General features: G+C 47.6%; 1 protein-coding gene across 3 annotated transcripts in view; it reads left to right on the top strand.

Annotated features, from left to right (window-relative positions):
* ADAMTSL3 (ADAMTS like 3) overlaps nucleotides 1-17,817 on the top strand; it is a 357,500-nt gene that overhangs the window by 41,097 nt on the left and 298,586 nt on the right. For all 3 annotated transcript variants that reach the window (XM_021098873.1, XM_021098874.1, XM_021098875.1), the window contains exon 3: nucleotides 15,088-15,207. In XM_021098873.1, coding sequence (XP_020954532.1) covers nucleotides 15,088-15,207 — 120 coding nt within the window. The remainder of the gene's footprint in view (nucleotides 1-15,087; nucleotides 15,208-17,817) is intronic.

The raw sequence follows: 17,817 nt of genomic DNA, 5'->3' as shown, positions 1-17,817 counted from the left end.
TATGGTGTTAGAAAGTGTTCTAATTTCATTCTTTTCCATGTGGCTGTCCAGTTTTCCCAGTACCACTTATTGAACAGGCTGTCTTTTCTCTGTTGTATATTCTTGCCTCCTTTGTCATAGATTAGTTGGATGTAGGTATGTGGGTTTAATTCTGGGCTTTCTGTCCTGTTCCACTGATCTACATTTCTGTCTTTATGCCAGTACCATATGGTTTTGATGACTGTAGCTTTGTAGTATAGTCTGAAGTCCAGGAGCCTGATTCCTCTAGCTCCACTTTTCTTTTTCAGGATGTCCTTGGCTATTCTGGGTCTTTTGTGCTTCCACACAAACTTTAAAATATTTTGTTCGAGTTCTGTGAAAAATGTCCTTGGTAGTTTGATAGGGATTGCATTGAATCTGTAGATTGCCTTAGGTAGTATAGTAATTTAAGTTAATATTACCAGGCATTGTTTTCTTAACTTGAGTTCTGCGATACATTATTTCACTGTGGTTCATTTTCCTTTCTCTCTGCTCATTGCCACCATCATTTCTCTCCTGGAATATTATGTCTCCTCAGTGGTCTCCTTGCCTTCTGCCTCACTCCTGGCTCCAGATTCCTCTCCATAGCAGTAGTTTCACGTCTCGACTTAGGTTCCCTCCAGAGTTTCCTAGGGATGAATGCTGGCTTCATGCTCTGCCTCCCCAGACCCCCTTGGAGATCCAGCCTGCCTGCCTGTCCAGCTCCTCACCACTTCGCTCCCACGCCACGCTCCAGCTACGGAGCTCTTCCTCCAGCCTGCCCTTGTGTGTGAGTCCCCTGTTGTGCTGGAAGGCTCTTTTCGTCCACCCTTTCTCCATTTCCCTGACCAATTCCTCCTTGTTCTTTACATCTTGACTGGGTGGCCACTGTCCCTGTGATGCACTCTGTGAACATTATTCCACCCTCTGCTGCCTTGAGCCCCCACAGCATCTGGTCCTCCCCTCTCTTGGCTAGCGCTCATCTCATGGCTTCGAACTGCCTGTGGGCTGATTGGTTTCTCAGTCCACACCCGACCCTAAACAGCGAGCTCCCCAAGAGCATGCACTGTCTCTTTTGTCAGTCTCATGGTATTCAATATGGGCTGGTGTTCATGTGGACATTAAAAACTTATTAGTAGCTCGGTGGAAACAAATCTGACTAGCATCCTTGAGGATGCAGGTTCAATCTCTGGCCTCGCTCAGTGGGTTAAGGATCCAGCATTGCTGTGAGCTGTGGTGTAGGTTGCAGATGTGGCTTGGATCCTGTGTTGCTCTGGCTGTGGTGTAGGCCAGCAGCTATAGCTCCGATTGGACCCCTAGCCTGGGAACCTCCCTATGCCACAAAGACAAAAAACAAACAAACAAACAAAACAACAACAACAACAACAAAAATCTTGTTTGGGGAACTTTGTCATAACAGCAATCATAAAAATCTACAGCTTCTTACAAATTAAGTCATTACAATTACACTACCATATGCATTAGTTTATTAAATAGTCATAGCGGTTTTGGTAGAGGTTTTGAGCCCCATTTCCCAAATGAGGAAACTGAGCTTTTGCAGCACAAGCACCCACCTCATCAAAATACACCAGCTCGCTCTCTCAGGAGGCCCCCCTTTCCCCATCTGTGCTGGGGCTGGGGAGAAGGCAGTGGTTAAAGTCTTCCACGTTGACTCTTTTATCCTGAAGTTATTCTGTGTTTTTTTTCTGTTAACACTGGGCTTTATGTGCAGCTGTGTCTGAGGGGCCGTTGGGTCAGTGAAGGTGGGGGAGGTCACTGTGCAGGTCTCTGCTGGGTCTCCTTTGGGTTTAAGAAAATGCAATGACTCTCATTACAAAGGATACCAGGGTTTTACCCTTTGACTGCTAAGTATTATTCTGCTCAGAAGACTTTTTCTAAATTTATACCAGCAGTATTAAATTTGGCGATATGAAAATACATTAAAGAAACAGAGTCCCTGTCCCTTATCTTTTTGCATGGATTTCCTCCTGCCATGGGGCATTTTGGGAGCTCACCTGGCCCTGTGATCTCCCCTGTTGACCGACGTGGTGAGTGAGCTGCACAGACATGAAGGAGCATCCCGGGAGCCACCGAGTTTCTTGCGGAGGTGGACTGGGCCCCCGGCTCCCAGCCGAAAGTCTGGTCCCCTTTCTAAACTCGAGCATCCATCACCAATTTTAACAGGTGTTCAGTGTCTCTCCGTTTGTTTGGCGTCTGAGTGTGATTTGCCATGTATCCGGTACCGTTAGTAAAACTAATCCTCTGTTTATTCAGGGTTGAAAACTAAGTGACGTTTTCATGTCAAACAAATATGGAATGATGTGATTGTGTTTGAAGCATGCAAAAGAAAATCACTTCTCATGCCATATGTCATTAAGAAACTAAAATTACACCTTGAAAATATATCAGCTTTCAATCCGTAAACCTGTGTCTCACTCAACAGTCGGCGTGGATCTAAGACTGTAGATGGCCTTTTTCCTTTAAAAAAACAAAAAACAAAAAACAGAAGACAGTCTGTAACAATTTCTTCTTCCAATTTATGTGTCTGATGTAGCTTTGTTACCATTGAATTATAGGGGTTAACATTAGGATCTTGGAGTTCCTGTTGTGGTGTGGCAGAAATGAATCCAACTAGGAACTATGAGGTTGCGGGTTCGATTCCTGGCCTTGCTCAGTGGGTTAAGGATCTGGCGTTGCCATGCACTGTGGTGTAGGTTGCAGATGCAGCTGGGATCTGGCATTGCTGTGGTTGTGGTGTAGGCTGGCAGCTGTAAGCACCGATTTGACCCCTAGCCTGGGAACCTCCATATGCCTCGGATGGGGCCCAAAAAAGACAAAAAGACAAAAAGACAAAAAAAAAAAAAAAAAAAGGACAAGTCTGAGGCAAGTCTACGAAGACTGTGGTATCAGATTGCAGGGAGCGAGACACGTGGCTTAGGAAAATCAGAGATGCTTAACTGGGAGCCTCTATATGCTGTGGGTATGGCCAAAAAGGAAAAAAAAAAGTATCTAAATTTTATAAAAGCATCACCTTTTCGTTTTTTAAGAAGTCTTTAACATTTTACACTGAACCCCCAGGGTTTTTTTTTTGTAGTTTATGGAAATTAGAGTGATGGCATATTTATCCACAGGGAGCAAAGACATCCTGACGGTAAATCACTCTCTTCCTTTGACTGCTGAGTATTGTTCTGCTCGGGAGACTTTTTCTAAAAGTCTTCCTATCATCTTGCTTGTTTAAGGATTCGGAACGTCAGGAGCATCCAAACAGCAACTTTGGCAGCTCTGCTGACGTGCTAGTGCCGAAGACTTCCTGCCCCGCTAGGCTTAGAAAAACAAACCGGCTTAGGATGAATATAAATGTTTTGCGGAGTCTGTGCAAACAGCCTATTTCTGTCTTCTTCTTCTTCTTCTCTTGGAAGGCTGCATTTTGAAAGCCTGTAGGATTTCAGCCACACAGACGAACTGTTTCCTGAAAGAAAGCAAGCCGTGAGGGTGAGAAAGGCCTTGAATAAACATGTGTCCCCGACGTGTTTCTGGACTGTGTCAGGTTGGGTCGTGTCTCATTGCCAAGTCGGGTAACACTTTTTTTCTTTTCCTTCCTTTCCTTTTCTTCCTTCCTTCCTTTCTTTCTTTTCCCTTTTTCTCCTTCCTCCCTCCCTCCCGTCTTCTCTTCCTTCACTACTGAGTTAATACCAATTCCTGTATGAGGACATGTGCAGATTTACCTGATACTCGGTAATGGGCTCTGCCATTGGCAGTGAAGACACCGTGCCCACATAACCAATCTGTTGTCCAGTGCTGGTGTTTTCTGCACGCTTGGGCCCGTGTGTGTGTGTGTTATCAGGGCCTGGGAGGGTGAGCTGTGGCCCCCTTGGAGCCAGATGTGTTGGAACAGCCAGGATGGAGCGCTGGGGCCTGGCCTGGCTGGAGTTGGAAGGCTGTGGGGGGAGGCAGGCACTTGGACCGAGGAGCAGAGGGTCACAACGCTGCTGTAGGTAGAAGCAGATGACTCCAGAGCCCTGGCAGAGCCCAGCCAGGTTCCTAGAGAGAGTCGGCATTTTGAAACCTCCAAGGAAAAGGGCAGGCTCCAACTTGTCAGTTTAGAAAAACAGAAAATAAAAAGCGATCCCCTAAGGAACCCTGACTTTCCCTACGCCGACTGCTCTACTTAAAACTGTAATTCGTACCCTACCCCAGGCACTTTCAACCTCTTTTTCCTATATGACACTATTCAGTTTACTTACATATTATGTTTATTTTTTTCTCTTTCCCTAATTAGAATATAAGCTCCTTGAGAAAAGTGATTCTTTTTTTTTCTGCGGTTATTTACTTTTATTTTAATGTTATTTTATTTTATTTCATTTTATTTTATTTTTTCTTTTTCTTTTAATTGTTATTTCCCCAATACAATTTTTTTCTACGGTACAGCAAGGTGACCCAGTTACACAACACATGTATAGATTCTTTTTTCTCACATTATCATGGTCCATCATAAGTGACTAGACATAGTTCCCAGGGCCACACAGCAGGATCTCATTGCTCATCCATTCCAAAGGCAATAGTCTGTATCTATTAACCCCAAGCTGCCCATCCGCCCCACTCCCTCCCCCTCGCCCTCGGAAACCACAAGTCTAGAGAAAAGTGAGTCTTGTCTGTCTTGTTGACTGATGAATTTTCCATGTCAAAAACAGCCCAGGTGCCTAGTAGGTGCTTAACAAGCACACGTTGACTGGATGACTGAACCCCTGGGAGCCCCCAGAGGCACTTGGCCATTCAGAATGCTTTGGGGAATTCCTCCCTCTACCCCTTGGATAAAATAAAATATTTATTTGTGCTCGACTTAAAAGGCAAAGATGCCTTTTCCCTGTCAGAGAGGTAGTCGTGTGTTCTCGGTGAAGAGGCTATGGGAAAATGCATACTTCCCTTTAGGATCAAGGTGCAGATTCCACAGATCGGACCTGGAGAGAATGTTCCTCTGGAAACACTGAGTCCGTGTCAGGGAGAGGAAGTGATGTCCAGGAGAGAATTGTAGAGATGCCCCCAAACCCCCCGCTTGTCCATGGCACTTTCCAAGTAGTTCTCACACACAGCACCCGCACCAACGGCAGTCGCTCACTGTCCTCAGGTAGGCAGTGACCATCCCCGTCCCTGCTGACTGTTTTGGTGGGAAGAGCGATGCCCCTCACCAGTGTGACTGGACCAGGAGGAGGGGAAGGATATTGGGAGAAGGAAAGAGCGGGGTAGGGAATTGACAATTACTTTAGATTTTTTTTTTTTTTTTGCTTTTTAGGGCCATGCCCTCAGCATATGGAAGTTCCCAGGCTAGGGGTCTAATTGGAGCTACAGCTGCCAGCCTACACCACAGCCACAGCCACAGCCACACCAGATCCGAGCTGTGTCTGCGACCTACACCACAGCTCACCACGACACCGGATCCTTAACCCACTGAGCGAGGCCAGGGATCGAACCCGAGTCCTCATGCGTACTAGTTGGATTTGTTTCTGCTGAGCCATGAGGGGAGCTCCCCATAGTCTAGTTTGTAAGTAACCGCTTGTGAAAGGCCGACGTGTTATTCAGCCAGAGCGTTCAGGACTACTCAGACCATCAGTCATGCTGGGCTCTGTCACTTTTCCTAGGAAATAAAATTAATTATCGAACGTTTCCTTTGCCCAAAGCCCAGCGCTGTGGCCGAAAGAGTTCAGAGATGTAGAGAAAGTGTTGTGACTTCATTTTCAGGTTTTCTCCTTTCGGGGAACTGAAAGGTGAACTCTGTTCCAGCAAGATCTTTTCACTGATTACTCTTGGCCTTGCTTGCTAGGGTTGAGTAAAGATGTGTGTGTGTGTGTGTGTGTGTGTGTTTAGGAGGAAGGAAGGAGAAAGAGAGAAAATTTGAGAGAGAACACGTTAGTGGCAGATGCAAGAGCAAGGCTGTGAATGACATTTATTGGATGCAAAGTCCAGTTGCTAAAGAGAGTCTTAATAGGATATATTTAAATTCAAGAAAGGACCTTCTCCATGGAACAGCTGCTTCTAGGCATGCGCACCCATGAGGCAGAGCCCCCCTCACAGCACTTGGGGCCATCCAGCAGGCTCTGCTGCTCACATTTCTTCTGAAAATGTGATGTGGAGTGAAGTAGAAGTTTAAAACAACCTGGTGCTTTGGTTGAGATGTAATCATACTCAGACATTTGTTCAAATGTTAGGTCTTTCAACGCAACAAGATCAAGAGAATGTATTAATCAGTTGGTAGTAAATAGAGAAGATGAATCTTTTTTTTTTTTCCCTTTTTTTCGGCTGCCCCTGTGGCATATGGAAGTTCCGAGGCCAGGGGTTGAATCTGAGCCACTGCAGCGGCAACCCCAGGTCCTTAAGCCCACTGTGGGTGAGCCAGGCATCAAACCTCCACCTCTGCAGCAGCCCGGGCTGCTGCAGTCAAATTCTTAACCCGCTCTGCTATGGTGGAAACTCTGAGAAGATGAGTCTTTTAAGGCCTAGCATTTTTTTTAAAAGAGTCAGGAAAAAAATGTGAAAGCTTATTTTCTCTCAGCCCACCTTTTCAACCTTGGCAAAGTAAATATATTTTATATTTGATCAGGAAGTTTGGGGACACCCAAGACTTTGTCTTTGAATGACAGCATCCTAGTTGAAAAACCAAAATGGGAGTTCCCATCGTGGCACAGCAGAAACGAATCTGACTAGGAACCATGAAGTTGCGGGTTCGATCCCTGGCCTTGTTCAGTGGGTTAAGGATCTGGCATTGCCGTGAGCTGTGGTATAGGCCAGCAGCTACAGCTCCGATTATACCCCTACCCTGGGAACCTCTCTAAAAAGACAAAACTAACAAACAAACAAACAGAACCCAAAAATGGTCCAGAACCCTTCTTTTTCAGTCTTCATTCAAAATGCATACCAGGCTTCTTGGAACAAAAATGGGCCTGTTATGCTGAATTTAAATAATATTAGTTAACTTTGTTTTTCCCCTCTTGGGCCTTGGAAGTTACAAACTATAAAGTCCCATGTGCAATCCAGGCCAGCAAGAACGACCCCCAGAGACCCTCCAGAGGAAGTATTCCTTGCAGACTGTGCTTAGAGCCTAGGCATTTCCTGTTTCACTTGGAACACACACTTTCAGACTCACCAGATACTATCATTTAAAAGGACCTTCGACCTGCAGGAATGGTCCGAGTCTCCCATCCTAATGCAGAACTTCCCCCTGCAGATCTTGGTCGCCATTAATTGAGATTGACTTCTTGTGCGTTCATATGCCTGACAGTGACCTTAACCTCCCTCTGCGAAGCCCTGGTGTCACAGGGGAAGACTTTTTCAATAGTGGCTCAGGGCTGTGCCTTCTTAGCCTTTAGCTTTTCTCCGGACCTATAAAGATCCATTGGAATCTCAGTTCCCTCAATCCAGCATCTTACTTCCATGTGTCGTCTGTGTCACTGCAGATTTGAAGAATCTGTTGGGGTGTTTCTTGAATCCCCGGTGGCCAACTTGGCAATGTCTGAAATGAGGAAACTCTAAGTGGGCAAAGTCCCTGACAGGCTAGAGATGGGCTTTTCTTGGCCTGGTAAAGAGCCCAGTTCTCAGCCTTGTTCCAGCTTAGAGGTGGTGGCAGTAATGAGGAGGAAGAGAGCATGCCGCTCAAATTTGTGTTGACGTGAAGTGGGGAGAGACCGGTGCATAAATTGGCAGGTGGAGTCAGGTTCCAAAAAATTTTGACAGGCAGGACTGATGAGCCAAATCTAGAGAGGCTGATTATGCAGCAGAGATTAACACAACGTTGTAGATCAACAATACTTCAATTAAATTTTCAAAAATGAAAAAAAAAATATAAGGAGCATATGAATGACTGGGAATGATACAGTCTTGCTCTTGGTCCCGAGTACAGACATAACTTAACAATGGCATGTAGAAGAGATACTTAGTGGCCTTCATTGACTGCAGTTCTGTGGCGCTCGGTGGTGCAGTGTTTGGCTGTGTTATGGGCTCTGGGGAGAGATGAATGTCCCACCTATAGTGCTCAGACCAAGCTGGGAGAAGGGTTGAAACTGACTTGTTGAAATTCGGTGGTATCTAAAATATGGCACAAACGAACCTATCTACGAAACAGAAACAGACTCACAGACATAGAGAACAGACTGGTTGCCAAGGGGGATGGAGGAGGGAGTGGGATGGATGGGGTGAGTTTGGATTTAGTCAATGAGAACTATTACATTTAGGATGGATAAGCAATGAGGTCCTGCTGTACAGCACAGGGAACTATATTCAGTGTCTTGAGGTAGAACATGATGGAAGATAGTATGAGAAAAAGGAGGTATATGTGTGTGTGTGTGTGTGTGTGTGTGTGCATGACTCGGTCACTATGCTGTGCAGCAGCAATTGGCACAAGACTGTAAATCAGCTGTTCTTTAATTAAAAAAAGAAATTCAATGGGAATCACATTGCATTCTTTTTCACAGTGACTCCTTTACTTTGGGGTCCCATTCTGTAGTGTAGGAATACCCACTTCTCCTCCCCTTGTCTCTTCTTGCATCATGACAGCCAAGCCTTTTGCTAAGTGGGCGTTCCTTCTCCTTTGCCGGGGGGGTAGATGTGGGTGAGGACACTGAAATCTTGTCCTTGAATCTCCATCCCATACTTACTTCCTCCCCTTCAGCTGGACACGGGGGCAGAGACAGCTGCATCCTCAGGTCTCAGATTCCAGGTCCCTGGAGGGGCCGTCTGGATTCTTCCTGACCCCATCCCCGGTGCCTCGGCAGCTGTGGACAGTGGCCGGTGGGATGGAGCAGTTCGGCAGTTTCTCTCCTCCGCCCTGGATCTGCGCCCTGGGAAGCTTGCACACTTCCTGGTCCAGCCTCCCTCCCCGCCTCCCCTTCAGCTCTTGCCACTTAAGCTTCCTGACCTCTTCAGGCACCCTGTCCTCTGAGGAGCCACCTGCCACCGGGTCTCCCTGACATTTAGGAGGTCACGCCCCCTGTGGGGAGAGCGTCAGGGCGTGTTCTTTCATGCTTTCTGAAGCCAGGAGTGAACTTTGCCATTTCTTCCAGAGGAAGGTCCAGTTTTTCGAAGACCTTTTTCCACTGAGGGAGGTAGGGAGGTGGAACCGGGGTGAACTGTCACTCAACAGCTGGGAGTCTGCGTGTCCCTCGTTAAATTTCCTGACCTCCCGTGTCTTGCTTTCTTCTGGTGTGAAATGGGGCTGATGGGGAAAGCCAGGGCAGGCAGTATTCACAGATCCTCGCTCACAGCAGATGCTCAGGAGACTCGAGGTGCCTTCGTTCCCAGCATCTCTTCAAAGGCCCTGAGGTTTCTGCGTGGGACTGTTGGATGCTGCATCCAACGAAGTCCTGCTCCAAGGGAGGGGTTGGGATTCGATTGTCTCTAAAATTCCTTGCAGTTCTGTAGCTCTCTGACCCAGATGTTTGTCCCTTCCTGCTCTGTTCACACTCTAGAGTTCAACCTAGTATGTGTGTGTTTGTGGGGGGAGGGGGAGACAGGGTAAAGGCTATGGGGGAGGATGACAGAGGATAGGGCTGTTGGCCAGAGTTCCTCGTACCCACCTTGGGGAGCAATGGGCCGCTTCGGACTCATGTGGTATCTACGAACTTGCTAGAGTCTGACAGACCCCTGTTACCCTGGGAGGGAGGAAGCTCTCTGTCACTGAAGGTATTCAAGTAGAGGCTGCAGGGCGTCTGGCAGGATTGCAGAGGTTGACAGCCTGTATTAGATGACTGAGACGGCCCCTTCCAGTCCTGGGCTTTCATTATCACGGAGGACAGCTCTTTACACTTCAGTCACGCATGGTGGTGCACCCCAGCTGCTGTGGAGAGAAAGGCCTGGATTGCACCAGGCTGTAGCATCAACTCTCAAATGACTGAAAATTTACTCTGGGCTAAGGATCTTGATCAAAAGAGGCGAATGTCAAGGAATGACAAGGAGTGTGATGTAGACATGGAGAGAATCTGGTTCAGCCCAGGGACCTGTAGCCCTCAACGCCCGCAGGAGAATCAGGGTTGCTGAGGAAGTGGGCCCTCTGCTACCTGGCTCGGGTAGTGCAGGCCACCAGTCACTCTCATGGCCCTGCGCCAGGCAGAATGCCCTGGGGAGTGCAGACATGATGGAGACACAGTGCTCAGCCTTAGGGAGCTTCTTCCAAAATGCTGCACTGAAACGCCCCAGGGGAGAGGAAAAGCCGGGGACAGTAAAACAAAATGTAGGGAAAACATACCTCATTTTACCCAATCCGAATTTAAGCAGAGGGAACAAAGAGTTCATTGCCTCTTATGAAGTGTTTGGAGTTGTTTTAATAGGACAGAAGCACAACACACAAATCACCTTCTGACTAGAGAGGCTGAGAACAATCCCCTCCCTCACCACAGAAGGCAGTCATTTGGGAGAAAATTTATTAGCACGGTGTTTCAGCAGGAGGGCTGCTGCAGAGGAGCCCAGGAAAGAGAGCCCACTTGGAGGTGAGAAAGCTGGATGGGGTGTGTGTATATAAGTGATAGGGACAAATGGATGATCCTGGGGCCAGGCACCCCTGGGACCTAGTGGAAGTGTATCCAGGGAGTAAGCACAGGGAGATAGATGGAGGCTCAAAGTCTGCTAGGGAGCATGGTCTGATGAAGGCTTCTGTGGACCAAGGCCTCACATCTTAACAAGAGCCAGACCCTCCATGTGCAGCTTGGATCCCATGCCTCTTCCTTCTCAAGGGCTTTGCACCTGTAGGTACCTCTTCCGTCTACTCCCTTGTCTCTCTTACTCTTGGATGATTCCGTAACCAAACAGGCTCTAGTATCTCCTCTCTTTAAAAATTCGACCTGCAGAGTTCCCTTCGTGGCTCAGTGCTTAAGAAACCTGACTAGGAGCCATGAGGATGTGGGTTCGATCCCTGGCCTTGCTCAGTGGGTTGAGGAGCCATCATTGCCATGTGCTGGGGTTATAGGTCGCTGACTTGGCTTGGATCTGGTGTTGCTGTGGCTGTGGTGTAGGCTGGTGGCTGCAGCTCTGATTCGACCCCTAGCCTGGGAACCTCCATGTGCCATGGGTGCAGCCCTAAAAAAAATAAAAAATTAAAAAAATTAAAAATTCGACCTGCAATTCCATATTCCGCTCCAGCTTTGCCCCTTTCGGAGTCTCTTGTCAGTCTCTGCTTCCTCTTCTCCCATCCGTTCCTCAAACCCATGACAGCCCTGCCACTTCACTGTAACTGGTCTTGTCAAGGTCAACAGTGACCTCCTTGCTGCCACGTCCAATGGACAGTGTCTGGCCTCATCCTGGTCCCTTAGCAGCCTTCAAGACACTTGACCACTCCGATTCGGAATCCTTCCATCACCTCATGTTTGTCCTTTTCTCTCCTTAATTCCACTCTAATTGATGATCCTTTCTAGACTCTTTTGCTTGCTCCTCCTCTTCTACTCACTTTCAGATAGTAGAATTATTGAGAGCTCCAGACAAAGCCCTCTCGTCTGCCAAACTCCTTCTCTAGGGAGGATCCTTTCCCAAATGATGCTGTGAAGATACGTGTGTGTGAAGTGAAAACGATGGCTTCCAAATTTCTATCCTCAGCCTTCGACCTCCCTTATGGGCTCCAGACGTGCATAGTGCACAGCCAGCTCGAGCTTTCCGCATGGATGGATGTCTCACACACATCTCAGACTTGACCCAAACAGAGCTATGGACTCTCTGCCACTGTCCCCCAGAAGATCTGTTCCTGCCTCAGGGCTACTCACCCACTGAATCTTCTGTAGCCTGTCGGTGCTCAAGCCCTGACCCCGGAAGTCAGCTTTCTTTCCTCCCTTTTTCTCACCCATAAGAAAGCAACTTCCCGTCTGTCCATTGCTCCCTTTCACCACTGCCAGCATCCCCAGTTGGAGGAATCATTCCTCCTGACCTGACTGGGGCAACAGTCTCATAACTGGTCTTCACAATGCCATTTGGCCCCCTTCTGACCCATTCTGTTACTGAAATACTCTTCTGTGGTTCTCCCCCGCCCTGCCATGGTCCAGAAGGCTTTGAATGTCCCAGGTCTTCCGTCCTCTCTTGTCTCCATTTCATGTCACTGTCTGCCTTGTCCACACTGGATCCAGCTGCACTGCGCTCCTTTCTCATCTGCCGTCCCACTGACCTGCTTCCCACCTTAAGGCTTTTGTACTTGTTCTTCTTTTGGTCAGGAAGGCTCATCCTTGGCTCCTGGCATGACTGGTTCCTTCTTACCTATTAGGTATTAGCTTAAATGTGACCTTCTCAGGGATGTTTTCCTGATTTTATTATCTAAATGGAACCCTCAACTTTACTTTCATATCCCCCTGTTTGTTTCCTTTAGAGCACTTAGAACTTCAGTGTTCTCATTTATGGGTTGACTTCCTTATTTTATTCTTCCATGAGAAGAGGAACCTTATCTTTCTTCCATGTCATTGTATCCGTAGCACTTAGAGTAGTTCCAGGCATATAGTAGGTGCTCGATAAATCACTGTTGCGTGCATGGTCAACTAAAGATAACCATCATACTGGGAGGCCCTGTGTATTTGGGGAGCTCATTTCAGGTGCTGATCCTAGGCTGCTCCCAGCCTCTACTCTTTGGTAAATGGATCTGTCCCTGCCTTTGATTCCAGCCCTGGCTCTTGCTCTGTGGTGCTTTTCAAGCTTCTTTACCCTGGGAACCTTAGTTTACTCATTCTTTTCTTTTCTTTCTTTCTTTCTTTTCTTTTTTTTTTTTTTTTTTTTTTTTTTTGCTTTTTAGGGCTGCACCATGGCATGTGGAAGTTCCCAGGCTAGGGGTCCAATTGGAACTACAGCTGCTGACCTATGCCACAGCCTCAGCAACTCGGGATCCGAGCCACATCTGTGACCTACACCACAGCTCACAGCAACATTGAATCCTTAACCCAATGAGCAAGCCAGGGATTGAACCCACATCCTCCTGGATACTAGTCGGGTTCTTAACCCACTGAGCCACAATGGGAACTCCCTCATCTCACTTTTTTGAAGCCTGATAATACAGTGCAAAGGTTAGAACAGCAGCTCACAAAACAGAAGGTAATTATCTACAGCTAAAATCAAGTCATAAATGTCTGCTTTTTTTTCCCACACTGATGAATACTGAGGAACAACAGGCCTTAATACTGGGAAGACTTTGTTTTTTCTGACATTTCACATGGAGGAGCTCCCTAGAGCATCGCTGGAGTGTGTGAGAATCCTGTTGTCTCTGTGGGAGCTGTGGCAGTAGCTCCCCTTCTTTTTCCTTCCCAGGTCAGTTAGAACAATCTCCAGCAGTCATAAAAAGCTGGATGGCCAAGTCTGACAGACATATTCTATTCCCTCGTCAGACTCCCTCCCAGGCTCTGAACATTTTGGCCCTGCCGCGGACCCCAGGGTGACCCGCTAACTTCAGGAGCGGAGCCCCCCTGACAGGAAGGCAACATAACAGAGAAAACTCCACAGAACACCCAGCGGTGACAGACCCATGGCAAGTGTGGCTTCACTGCATGACAGATAGCACATTTACAGGTCTTTTTCCTGTTTTCCCTGCTTCAGATAAGAGTCACCTGGCCTCAAGCAAGCCCCCCTGAAGGAGGGCAGTGCAGGTCTGGGGCTATGTGGCTCTGGGAAGGTTCCTGTCACTTGCTGGGTGCTGAAGCCCTCATGTGAATGCAATTGAATAAGAAAAAAATCTTGAAATTCTTTCAGGAGTGTAGGGCGAACCAGAACTCGACTTGATCTGCTTTATTTGCCTTGACAAAGCTATCACATCTTGATTTCTTTTTTTAAATTTTTTTGTCTTTTTAGGGCTGTACTGGAGGCATATGGAGGATCCCAGACTAGGGGTCTAATTGGAGCTGCAGCTGCCGGCCTACACCACAGCCACAGCAACACCAGATCCGGGCCGTGTTTGTGACCTACATAGCTCATGGCAATGCCGGATCCTTCACCCACTGATTGAGGCCAGGGATCGACCCTGCAACCATGGTTCCTAGTCGGATTCGTTTCCACTGTGCCACCACGGGAACTCCAATTTCTTTTTTTTAAGTGTAGCATTCAGATGGATGTTTTTGCTTTAACCAGAGTTCCTGCTGCAGTTTGGGATTGTGACTTTTGGGGGAGCAAAGGTGTTAGAGGGGTACTTTTACCCCCACTCCTGCTGTTTGCCAAAAGTGATTTCCTCCAAGTAACACCTGCGGCCTCACTCTGTTTCTTGCACACTCCTTCCTGAGCAGGGGAGTGAGCTTCCCTGTTGGGGGCATAGTCGTAGGACCCATGGTTTTTGGATCATGTGGGGCTAAGCATTGGGGGTTCCATCTCCTTCATCTCTTTCCTTCTTGAGCCAGTCAAGGCAGTGATCCCGGTAAGTAATCTCCATGCTCCAGCTGCTCTAGGATGGGAATGTGGCAAGAGTTGGTGGCATTGGGACATTGCGTCCAAGCCATGTTCTCCAACAGGGTCCTTCCTGGCTCCCCTCAACCCCAACAACTGGCATTTATGTCTACGGATTCAGATGCCAGGGTATGACTTTCTCTTAAACCCGGTGGAGTCTTTCTGCAAAAATCCACGTTTATTTCATCTTGGATTTTTATATAAACCTACAAAGCATTTTGAGAAAAAAAGACTCAAAGAAAATTCATCAGAACCATTAAAAAGGGGTTATTATGTGTTGGAGTGTTTATTTTCTTTTGCACTCATCTGTATTTTTCAAAGTTTCTGCAGTGACTGTGCATTTCTGTTACCGTATAGAAAAAAAATAAGTTTTCACTCCTGTACCAAACAGTCAAAAACAAAAAGCCAAAAAGGGTAAAGAAAGAACACTCTAGAAACCATGGATTTGCACCCACAGAACTTGAGCAGGTTAACCACACTGTGGCTGTGTTGCTGGATGGTTGTGGGGAGGAGGAAGGAACAGGTGTCAGGGCTTAAATACCATGTGGGCCGATTTGAGGTGGCCCAGCGTGATGGCCTGGCCTGGCAGCACCTCAGCACGCTTACCTGGTGTGTTTGGTGAGTGGATTCTCTAGGACTCACCCTTTTCAGAGACCACCTGTCAGGGGCTCCTTCCTGGGGCCTTATTTGTAACCAAGCCCTCTTGCCTTTCAGACCACAGCAGAGAAGTCTCCCGGAGCCTATTTCCTGCCTGAGTTTGCACTCTCCCCTCAGGGAAGTTTCCTGGAAGATACAACAGGGGAGCAGTTCCTCACGTATCGCTATGATGACCAGGTGAGAACCCCATTCTAGAGCCTGCTTTTGGCTTTGCCATTTGCCAATGGGCGGGAAGCAGTTTCTCAAAGAGAACTGCAAAAGAATTGCCTTTCCTCCTGGGCACAGCGAGTGCAGCGGACCTTGCACAACAGGAAGGACCCCCCCCCAGACCTCTGGGCTGCCCATGCCTGCACGTGGCTTCCTTCACCGTCCTGGTTCTTGCTCCGCCTGGGGCATTGATCTGAATTGTTCATTTAAATGGTAATTTAAATGTTGCAGCTATCCCCACATTCATTCATTTTAGCTATTGCCAAACTCATCAGGTGATTCTGGAATCATCCAAGTTCTCTTTTTTGAATAAGCTTTGCCTTCTTTTTTTTTTTTTTTTTGTCTTTTTAGGGCCGCACCCATGGCATATGGAGGTTCCCAGACTAGGAGTCTAATCAGCTGTAGCTGCTGGCTGACACCACAGCCACAGCAACGCCAGATCCAAGCCTTATCTGAAACATACACCACAGCTCACGGCAACGCTGGATCCTTAACTCCCTGAGCGAGGCCAGGGATTGAACCTGCAACCACATGGTTCCTAGTAGGATTCGTTAACCACTGAGCCACGACAGGAACTCCTAAGCTTTGCCTTCTTAACTCTTCATTCCTTTTACCAGCATCAATACGTTTCTTTCCCAAGCCTATTTTCCAGAAGCGGAAGACATGTGCATGGCGCTGTGTGAGTGTACGTGTGTGCCATGTGCACATGCGTGTGTGTTTGAATCACTGCACGAACCCTGACTGGAGGACAAGGCTGGGCTTGGCTGAGATGCAGAAACTGCACCCTTGGGGCTATGACTCACTTCCAGTCTCGATTTATGTTGATGTTAAAGATTATATATGTCATTGAAATTGCTCACAAGTCGTCGAAAACAGAGAATGTCCGTCTTGACACATGCAGAGGCTTCTAGCTGATGGTGTCTGAACTTTCAACTCAGTGGAGCAAACCAGGTGGGGTTTAAGGTGATGAGGGCCTTTGATGGATCTGGCAGACTTGGGCACCTACGGGGCCAAGTGTGGGTGAGAACGGGGCAAGAATATCTTCTCACAGGACATGATGGGGTAGAGGAAGATGGCACAGTGTCCAAGGTCCATTGTGCTATCTTTTGTGTTTGTGTGTGTGTGTATGTCTTTTTAGGGCTGTACCACAGCATATGAAAATTCCCTGGCTAGGGGTCAAATTGAAACTGCAGCTGACAGCCTACACCACAGCCACAGCAACTTGGGATCTGAGCCATGTCAGCGACCTACACCGCAGCTCACCTCAACACTGGATCCCCAACCCACTGAGCGAGGCCAGGGCTGGAACCCGCATCCTTGTGGATACTAGTTGGGTTTGTAACCACTGAGCCACAACAGGAACTCACACTGTGCTATCTCGATCTGTATGGTCCAGGCTGACAAGTTCTGGCTTGATTTAGGCAGGGCCTCACTAGGGGGTGACAGGTGTCACCAAGAAGGAGCCACTCTGGGAAGGTCAGTCTGCCAACATGGGTGGATGTGAGATGTGACACTGGGGAGTGGGTCCCAGCCCTGGTGCTGGCTGGATCGAGGCAGGCTACAGGAGATGAGACAGGAAGAGGATTAAAGCCTTAGGCAGCATAACGGGCTGATGAAGGATGGGGAGATGTCTTTTGCCAGGCACTCTGAATCCCAGCACCACTGATTTTGATCTTTGAGGTTTCTGTTCGTGACCTGCCCTTGGTACGTTGAGCTCTGGAGCTGGAGTTGGGGTGAGGGGCAGGCTGTGAACCAGTGCGGCCAGCTGAGAGCAGGATGCTCCCCAGGTGGACAAAGGCGGGGGTGGGATGAGGCCAGGGTTTTATCAGCCCTGTCAACATTCAGTCCTTTAAGCTGTTTGTATAGCGAGTGCATAAGCAGGGATTACGGGAACAGGCCTGGAGTGGGAGATAATTCTGTAATCCTGTTAGTTAATGCTTTGGAGGGGCCTTTGGGTCTGGCTGCCAAGAGATGCCTAACCCATCAAGCTGCTTTCTGTCCTTCTCCCCGGTGGATTTCTAGAGGGTCTGTAATTTGTGGCTCCTTTTAATTGAGAAGTTAATGATCCAACAGGTTTTCATATGAGAGCTTCGGAGAAATGAATCCAGAAGGCAGTAAAGGATAAAAAGAGGGTGTCTGGAAAATCATGAGCTCTGTGTTTTTTAATTAAAGAGTGGTTCATGCCTTCTCCATGTTCTACAGATAAATTATATTGAATATAATAACAATCTAAAAGCGAGCAAAAGGGGAAAGTAAGCCCCTGCAGTCTTTCCAAAAGGCCTAAAGCGGATCTTAAAAGTGTGTGGCACGCTGTGGAAATTTTGTCCTGGGACATAGTGTTCCAGAAACTAGCACATGAAAACAGGCGGTGTTGCCCCCACTGTGTGTTCTTTTCAAAGGAAAAGAATAAGGTCAAACTATAATCAGCCAATAATAGCACCTACCCTCTTCTATTCCAGGCAAAGAAAATAGGTCTTTGCACCAAACTTGGTGTATCTTTTGAATGAACCTCAAAAATGTAATCAGCTAGAGACTCTTAACCCATGAGCCCAAGCCTTGATTCTCTTTCATCCTAATGCC

The sequence above is a fragment of the Sus scrofa genome, chromosome 7 (genome assembly GCF_000003025.6).
Source record: "Sus scrofa isolate TJ Tabasco breed Duroc chromosome 7, Sscrofa11.1, whole genome shotgun sequence".
NCBI classification, from domain to species: domain Eukaryota; kingdom Metazoa; phylum Chordata; class Mammalia; order Artiodactyla; family Suidae; genus Sus; species Sus scrofa.
Note: the sequence above shows the minus strand (reverse complement) of the source record. Positions and strands in the feature narration are given on the sequence as shown.